This window comes from Populus euphratica, unplaced genomic scaffold (assembly GCF_000495115.2).
Source record: "Populus euphratica unplaced genomic scaffold, PopEup_1.0 scaffold589.1, whole genome shotgun sequence".
In the NCBI taxonomy this organism is placed as follows: Eukaryota; Viridiplantae; Streptophyta; class Magnoliopsida; order Malpighiales; family Salicaceae; genus Populus; species Populus euphratica.
This window is the reverse complement of record NW_011500089.1, coordinates 259,064-268,535: the sequence shown is the minus strand read 5'-3', so window position 1 is coordinate 268,535 and position 9,472 is coordinate 259,064. Positions and strand designations below refer to the sequence as shown.

Below are 9,472 nucleotides of genomic sequence, written 5' to 3'. Positions count from 1 at the left end.
TTGGATATTTCCATTTGAGGGGGTGTTGTAAACCCTAGTGTAGAGCTTGATAAATTATTTCAGACCAAGCATAATTGATATGCTTAAAGGAGAATGCGGTGTGTTTAAAAGATAAGTGTTAACACTCTTCAAATGAGATATGATAAATCATCTAGTTGAAGTGATTCTTTAGAGTAAGCAAAAAAATGCTTGAATAAGTGTAAAATTTAAAATTTAAAGAACTATAAGTTGCAAGCTTTTACTAAAGTCTTTGCTGATTAGTCTGCTTAAAGGAGAATGCGGTATGTTTAAAAGACAAGTGTTAGCACTCTTCAAATGAGATATGATAAATCATCTAGTTAAAGTGATTCTTTAGATCATTTAGTTGAAGTGATTCTTTAGAGTAAGTAAAAAAATACTTGAATAACTGTAAAATTTTAAATTTAAAGAACTATAAGTTGCAAACTTTTACTAAAGTCTTTGCTGATTAGTCTTTTTTCATTTCCATGTAGTCTCTGTTATAACTTATTTGACATCATTATTCATTCTCACAAATTAAGACCTCTAATTAAATGATACAACCTCAAGTTTTTAGAGGGTCTATTCAAAGATATCCCCTTTAATGACTGTTTCTTGACTCCTGCAGAAGGATACTGGAGGAGAATGGCAATGGTAGGAAGTAGGATCTTGGCTAAGGGAGGTGCGGAACATTTTGGCATCTCATATCTAAATTTAAAAGATGTTAAAAAATTTCTTGCTACTGCTTTTTTCCCCTCCATGTAGAACACAAAACAACTCTCTAAGCAGATTAAAGACAGAATGATTACAAAAACAGGATGGAACGTGTTTGTTTTATGAGTACATTGACAAATTTGACTAGCCAAACACGTTATGAGTTTTCTATCCTCTCTGTCCACGGCCTATCGAGCAGCTGATTAAGACGGCATGGCCTTGATCAAAGGGTGGAATGGAGACGAATAATATGGGAACTTCGGAGTAAGCAATTTCTTATGTGGCCAAAATCAAGGGGTGCGAGTATGGTTTTGTGGGTGGTGAAGTGGCGGAGGAGCTGCTGTGGCATTGAGGTGTGGCAATGGTGGTGCCAGTGTCGGAGGTGGGCATTGGTAACACTTTGTGAAGAGGCCAAAAGTATCAATTTGGTGTATGAAATTTGTCATGCTAGCCCATCCACCGAATCCAAACCCAACAATTAGCACCCACACCACCACAAATGTATTGATCATGTACGCTCCTACCCATCTTCCCGTGTACTTTGATGGCTGCTCCACTGCATTCTGCAATCACAACGATTAATCAGAAAAACAGAAAGTCACAGTGTCCAAATTGAAATATCGAGTCGAGTATGAACGTATTGAGACTTCCTGTTCTTGTGGGACTTCTATTTATATGTTACTGCTTGTCGGTGTACAGAAGAAAAAGGTGCATCAAGAGAGACAATTTAATAGAGTAGAAACAACAAGATATGAAGAATCTCAGGTACGAATAGATACTCTGAGACGCCTGCGTTTTTGCAAGCCGATTCCCAAAACAATCGTTAACCATATTTTGCTTCTCCCTTTTCAATTATTAAATTTAAATCTAGGAAATGATAAAATATACTTTTCATCCTTTTAAATTCATCAATATTTCAACATATAATTATATATGACTTCGCAATATGATGATAATCATATCATTATCCGTTTAGGAGAAAGATCCGGGTCTGGTCTGCTAGGAAGTGACCACACCCTACCACTCTGCATTCTTGATGTTTACACAACGCCATCATCTCTAGTTTATAAAAAGATTTGGACAGGCTTAAATATTGAATTTTAATTCTTTCACTAGCTACTACTGTTCAGTCAAGCTTCGACATCATTCGAAGTCTGACAAAAGCAGGCATTTCCACCTGCAAGCATCCTCAGGCTAATTTGCTAGCTTCTCCATGTTTAGGTTTAGATCTAAGAGATGAGAGGATAGTAAAGTAAAGCAGTACCAGTAGGAGTGAAGAAGGTGGAGTACCTCTCTTGCAGCAGATGATTTGAAGGTGAACATGTGGGCTAGGGCAGGTATGATATAGACCGTGAAGCTAACAAGGAGCGATCCAACTGAGGAATTGATAGGTCCAAAAAATGGGAAGATGATAGCTAAAAACCAAATGGGAATGACCACAGGCAATCTAGCGGCAGCCCTTTTGCACAAGCTCTTGCATTCATGCATCCCTATCGCTTTCTCCCACACAAAGTATAATGGTGTGCATGCAAACCCAAATGTAATAAACTGCAAACACATGAAACGAACACTACTTCGTTATTTATGAATGCGCGCGCGCACATAAGTATAAATATATGTATACATAAATGCATGTGTACAGGTGCGTGCCTGGTGGATGAGCATTAAAATGACAGCCATGTCTCTGGAGGAAGATCTTGGGAGCAGAGCAAAGGCATTGGAGTGATTGAGAAGCGTGTCACCAAATGCCCAGTATACTGCTGCTCCTGAGGGAAGTGTCAAAGTCAGAACATACAGAGTAGCCAGTAAGTATATGGCCTTGAATTTCTGAGGCTTCCACATGGCGTGCATGATTTCCCTGTTACACCAAAATTCATTTCTTTAGTTAAGTTAATAAAATTTCTATTGTTTTTTCCTGCTGGTACAGCTCTGAGCCAGCTCCAAATTTCTTTTGAGTCTGAGTAAGATTGAATTGGGACTAATTGAGTGGTGATTTTTCCGTACTTCACCTCATCCCATTTTGTTCCTAGCTTATTAGCTATTGAAAAGCCCGTTTACAAAATCGAGCAATGATCTTAGTTCCCTTTGAGCACAAATTCCAGGACAACTAAAACATTTGAAATCGAAAGATCAGGAATTTAATGAAGTTCTTGCATTAATTTAGTAGTAAAGGAGTCACTGGACAGTTGTCTTTTTCCTTCTCAGCCAGAAATCTAGTACAGGAATCACTGATAAAACTGGACCCCGCCTGGCATCTTCTAGTGATAAAAGCAAAAGAAACAAGTAGAAAAGATGATTGGCTTCATGCATGTAAAGTTTTTTTTACTGTTACTTTTTTAAAAAAAAATATTTAAAAATATATTAAAATAATACAAAGGGCAATTTGAGCATTAAAAAATTAGCCATAAAAGCTCATACTCAGAGGGTGGCCATTAGATGATCACTCGAACAGATAATGTCCTGGCAATCGAAGGATCAGTCGTTTTCACAGTGACGTTAAGCCCTTCATTTTATCCTCTTAAATTTTATCCCTTTTTTCCTATTACTTTTATGACCAAGTTCAAAAGAAAAGACATTAATTAACACAATTCATAGAAATTCAGAAACATTAATTCTGTAAATAACGTAGAAGACACGAACTATAAATCTAGGTTTGTCTTACACAGTAACGGCATGTCCCCCAAATGTGTAGAGAATGTTTGTGGCCCCAGTGAAATATAGCACCATTTTTGTTGGGCCCGAATGCTTAACACCCTCCACCTGCACATAATGATTCCATTCATTACCATCATCAACACGTTATAATATCAATTAAGAGTTTAATGTAACAAAACATTATTCTAATTCTTGACAAGAAAGGATTTGGTTTGACAGAGTTCAAAGACAAATAGCATGTGAAGGGCAGGTTGTCCTAATGTGATGGGAAACGTGTCAACTGTCATGGCTCTATTGCATGCAATCCTAGCTTGGTGCTTGAAATAATAAAATGGTGGGAGAAAATAGCTACCTGGCCATGAAGGAGGGAAGCAATGGTGAGGTACCAAGCAGTGTAAGTAGTCATAATAAGACCAAGAAATGACCAGATTCTGTAATTGTGAAATGAAGGGATGAACACTGTGGTAGCGCAACAAGCCCCAAAGATGTAAGTCCAGGTCCTCTTGTCTAGATTATCATTTATGTAATATATGTTGCTGCATCAAAATTAAAGAAACCCAATGGTCAGGCTGGTGATTCTTTGCCGTGGAGAGTTCCATATTTAACAATTGAAATGATGATAAAGATGATTAAATAGGGGGTAGGTTTTTGTAGCCCGAACCTTGCACAGGCTATGAGTTGAATGACAGATCCAAACAGAAGAAAAGTGCAGTTAAATGCCAAACCTACGTTCCTCCAATATTTTCCAAGGAGTCCATCAAGAACTTCAAACCACTGCTTGGTTGATAATAATAAAATTAATACACAGATAAACATGGTAACCCATGTTAAGACATGGATTTGATCAACAAGTTAAGAAAACTTTGTCTTGTATTCTCTGTATGTGTAGAGAGTGAAAATTAATTTACTAACCTGGATGACATGGTTCCTGAAATCAACCTTCTCTCTTTCTTTTCTTGTTCTGTATTCTACATAGAGTATGCTGATTAGATAAGCTGTCCAACTCCCCAGCAATCCATAGAAGAGCTGAAAGCAGATGCCTGATAGCATCCCAAGTTGAGAAAACGAGTATGGTAATGTAAGCAATACTTGAGCCACCTGGGAAAAAGAATTAAGAACAAGCAAGCAAGCAAGCAATCTGATTAACAAATAACTTAATATGCTAAAATAAAATTAATGAAAGATTGTAAGTAGGAAATGCATATAAAACCTGGTTTGAAGCACAGCTAAACCAGGCATCATAAACAGAACCACCATGCCATAAGAACTTAGAAAATCGTGTTTTCATGTCGTTAGGCTTCCCTTCAGTCTCCATCTCCACATAGTTACCTACTATCGCTGTCTCCACAACCTTCTCAGCAGCCATTGCTCTCTCTCTCTCTTTCTCGCACACACACTCACTTGTTATTAGTTCAAGTGGTGACTATGTAGATATAGCAGTAGTAACTGCGATAGATAGTGTGTCAATAGTAGTAAAGAAGGTTTCTGAGATTAGAAATGGAAGTGAAGAGAAGCATTTCTTAGTAGTGGCATATATAGATAAGACAGGAGAGGTATTCTTGAAGGTTGGGAAAGGCTGAGTTTGAAAGGTATTTTAGATAATCGGGGTTTTTGGAAGAGATCGTCGTATCAACTTTTTGGAGCTTAAAGTTTGTGTTTTTTTAAGAGATATTATGTTTTTAAGCTCCCTTTTCTGATTATGGTTTTTGCTAGTAATTTTTATTACGCTGTTCAAGTTGGTTCGTTGATAAATCAAATTCCTGATCTCATCATGTAGAATTAGATTCGTGTGTTTATTGTTTTTGTTAAACATAATATTTTTTAAAAATATTTTTTTATTTTAAAATATATTACAATGATTTTTTTGAATAAATAATTTTTTATATCAATATATTAAAATCATAAAAAAAACAATAATTTAATTATTTTTATAAATAAAATACTTTAAAAAAATTATTATTTTTATAAATAAAATACTTTAAAAACAAAATTACTACAATATTCATGATAAAGTTGCAAATACTTTCGGCTGAGTAACAAAACAGTTGAGTCAAAAGTGTTTAATAACCTTTTCAAAATTAAAGTTTTGAAAACTTATTACACTTTAAATATTAGTTATGATAAAGTTAAAAATTGAATTTTTTAAAAATTCATATTTTTAAAAACACAATTTCAAACAAAACCTAAGAATTCATAATATTAAATTTAACTTGACTTAATAAATTAAATTAAGTTGGATTTTAAATTAAATTAGATGATAGTTAACCTAGGATCTCACAACTCGAATTCTAAGTTTATAATCAACAATATCGGAGTAGTATTGTAAAGACACCCCATATCTATACTAAATCCCAAAAATATAAATATCATAAAACAAATTATATAAAGATTTTACAATATTTTATTATCTTTCAAAATATTATATTTTTCAAAATTAAGAAAATCAAATATCACTTTAAAAACTATCATCATTAGATAAAACAAAACAAATAATCCATAATACTTATAGACAAAAACATAACTATAATTAAAATGATACACTTGATCGGTTCTGAACATAACTCAAACTAATCGAACCTAATAAATTCGATAAAACTATATTGTTGGGTCAATCGATCGATTACCATCATAAGCCAACTGGCCAGCCGAATTGGATTAATCAGTCTGCTAGTTTTGGCCAATCGATTGATTGGAATTTCCCAAATCCTAAACTATTAATTTTCAAATTGCAAATTCTCTAACAATTAAGTTGTTCATCTGAAACTCATAATTTTGATTCATAATCAGTTTGTTTTAAGCTAAAATTAACATTTTAAACACAATGAAAACTCTTAAATCATTCATATATCAAATTAATATATTAAATATCATAAAAACCCTAAAATACTTCTTTAATCCATCAATTATCAAGTTCCTCTTCAAAACAACAAAAAAGAAATTCATCGTACTTGCTTTTTCAACCATTCTTAATATCCAAAAACTTAAGTTTAAAATTGAATCTCTTGGTGAATATTAGAGGGAAGTCACGACGAGAAGGATTAGAGGAGAAGAGATAAAATTCAATTCCCTAGCAAAAATCCTCGTTAGGTTGGTATTTTAAGTTTTGAGCTAAATATAGGTTTGGACTTGATGAGCCAAAAAATAGGTATTATATAAGACAACCTGATCAATTCATAATTCGATTAAAATATGATTTTATTTTTAAAAAAATAAAATGATGTCATTTAACATCTTAATAAACATTGAAACAACATCATTTTAAATTTAGATTCACTTAAATTAATACAAACTAATTCCTTCAATAGTTGAATTATAAATCAGGCTATGTTGAAAATTTTGATGAGAATGTAATTTTTCACAGGTTTTATTGCCTAACATTGATAATAATTGATTTTGAAATGTATTTGAACTCTGGAAAATATTAAATTAATATTTTTTTCAAGTGATTTTAAATAATTATTATGTATTGATTATCAAATAGTTAAACAATAGATTTTTTGCCCACATTGCGTCGTGATATGAGTCAAGTTTTTTCTAACATAAAAAAGATATTCAAATGATGATAATCTTATTAAACACGGGGTTAGCATGACTAATTTGCAACTTGGGATAATCCTAAAGGGAGGAAAAGTGGAAAAATAGGAAGCTTACGGCCCAACAAAACTAATTTTAAAAGATAAATTGTAAAAAAGAAATTTCAAAAAATAAACTTGAAAGAAGAAATCTTGAGTTAATCCAAGTTCACTCTACTAACCAACAACCCGTAACATAAGATTGAGTTAATAAAATTATTTTTTATAAAAATGACCTAGAAAAAACAAAGATTAGAGCTAATTACATAAAAAAAACTTAATTCACATTAAATGAACCTAATAGCCCAACATGAACAACCGTGTTAACTTAACTTAACCAACATAAAATACATAAAAAGAAAAAACCTCAAGACCTAAGAGCCCAACATCAAAGCATAAAACGAAAAAAAAAACATTGAAAAAATCCAAAACAACCGTGTTAACTTAACTAAACCAAGACCTGAGACAACCTCAAAGGAAGGAAGGAGAAAAAAATATTAAGACAATATATATATATATATATATATATATAAAGACAAGGTTTTTAAATTTGGCTAATTTTTGAAACCAATAACTTTAGTTATGAGATCGAAATGACCCTATAAAAGATTTAAAAAAATCTCGTATAAAATTCTTAACCATGAAAAAATTAAAAAATATATATTAATCAAAACAATAAGGGCGTATTCTAATATAAAAACTAATAAAATAAAATAATGAACAACTTAATCAAAAAAAAAGAAATTGATAAAAAAAATAATGAAAAGAATGAGAATGATAACTAAAATTAGATAAAAAAACAAATGAAATAAAATGTTAAGGAAAAAATTAAAAGAAGAAAGACAAGTTAAGAAAAGGATAAAAAAAACAATTAAGAGAATAAATATGATATTTGATATAAAAACAAAATAAAATCAAATAGAAAAGAATGAAATATAAAAAAAATCTAAAACAATAAAAGACCAATACAAACATAAATAGGAGCACAAATTTTTTTTGATTGATTTAACATGAATTTCAAGAAGTGAAGAGAGAAAACTAGGAGAGAGAAAAAAAATCAATCAGCGCAAAACTATCATAATTTGAGTAATATATATTGCCCGATCTCCACTCGCAAATATATGCTTTTTTAGTTTAAGCAATCTTTTCTTTTCTTTTTATTTATAGAAATAATAATTTCCTTTTAATCTAAATAGAGTATAAAAAAATAGTGTAATCAAGGTACATGGAGTATAATTCAATAATTAATATTGAAATTAAAAAACCGCCCGGAAATTTTGTTTGTTTTCTAGCTCTTAATTGAAAATTACTGGCGTAATGTAATCGCTTTTCTCCAAAGCTTAATTATCTAGAGGGCGTGGGTGGCTTCTCCGCACGAGTGGGTCTCCACGCTTCCCAAGTTGATGATTACTGCAGTAATTTTGTATATGTATAACATGCCCTTGTTTAATCTTTATAACACCCCACTTTGCATTTCATTATTTAATTGATTAATTTCAATATCCATGTTCAAGAAAGGGGACAAATAATTTCTAGTTCTTGAGGGCATGATAATTACTCGATCACGAAAGGGTTTTTTGGTAAGGGTTGTGAGGTAAAAAGCAAGCAACTGTGATTTAAACAAAAATATTTGTATAAGAACAAGGCACATAGGGGGGTGAAAGAAGCTTAAAAAATAATGATAATAATAATAATAATAAGCAAGGGAATGTGTGAAGAGAAATTATAACCAAGGAGACCGTATGATTGCAGCGAAACGGGCGTTGTCGCTTGACAGGAAGAAGAAAGCTGCTTTTATCACATGGCCTAAGCTTTGTGAATTCGAGAACACTACCTCCCCATCTCTCCAAGCCCAAAACCCAAAAGTCCTTCTTCATTTGCATGTTGTAACTAAAATAATCAAGAACACTAGCACAAATATATAGACCACATAAGAAACCAGTGGAGACTTCTCTAGATCATGCGTCCTAGGAAAGTACTTGCTTCTTTTAGTATTTTATTGTTTTAATTCTTTGGATATTTGTCAATGTGCTTGACTGTTTGCGTTCTTCTTCACATTTCTCCTGTTTTCTCATCATTTGGATTCTCTTCACTTCTTCCTATATAGTTGAGGACAGCAAGATGTGCTCCTTGACTTATTTTTGCTACAGCATAACCACATTTTGTATGACCATGGATTAATGGCTGGGAAAAAAGAAAGTAAAGAAAAGGAAGAAAAACAAGAGTGTGCTGAACCACAGCACTGCTTTTTTTAAAAGAGAGACAGGAGGTGATATCAGATAAATCCGAAGAGAGAAATTTTATGAGACCTACCACGGAAATTATGCCCAAGATCCCTACTGTACATTTTCCACTTTTCCTTGAGACTGCTCGGTGTATTTTCTTCAACAGCCCCTTCTTTTTGAATTTGAAGGACTCGCCTCGAGAGATTATTGATTACCTATCATCTCATGATTATACATCACAATGATTTTGTCTTTTATAAATTATTTAGAAAAGAAATATGCATCTACCTGTTGCTGAAATTATTAAGA

The 9,472-nt window shown here is 32.5% G+C and overlaps 1 protein-coding gene across 1 annotated transcript; it reads right to left on the bottom strand.

The window, feature by feature from the left end:
* Positions 1-666: 666 nt before the first annotated feature.
* Positions 667-4,951, bottom strand: LOC105109094 (auxin transporter-like protein 2). Its single transcript, XM_011003691.1, has 8 exons — positions 4,577-4,951; positions 4,279-4,464; positions 4,028-4,140; positions 3,719-3,902; positions 3,374-3,471; positions 2,362-2,569; positions 2,002-2,259; positions 667-1,274 (listed from the first exon to the last, which is right to left on the bottom strand). The coding sequence occupies exons 1-8, from the start codon at positions 4,730-4,732 to the stop codon at positions 1,002-1,004; spliced, it is 1,476 nt and encodes a 491-aa protein (XP_011001993.1). The 5' UTR covers positions 4,733-4,951; the 3' UTR covers positions 667-1,001.
* Positions 4,952-9,472: the final 4,521 nt, after the last annotated feature.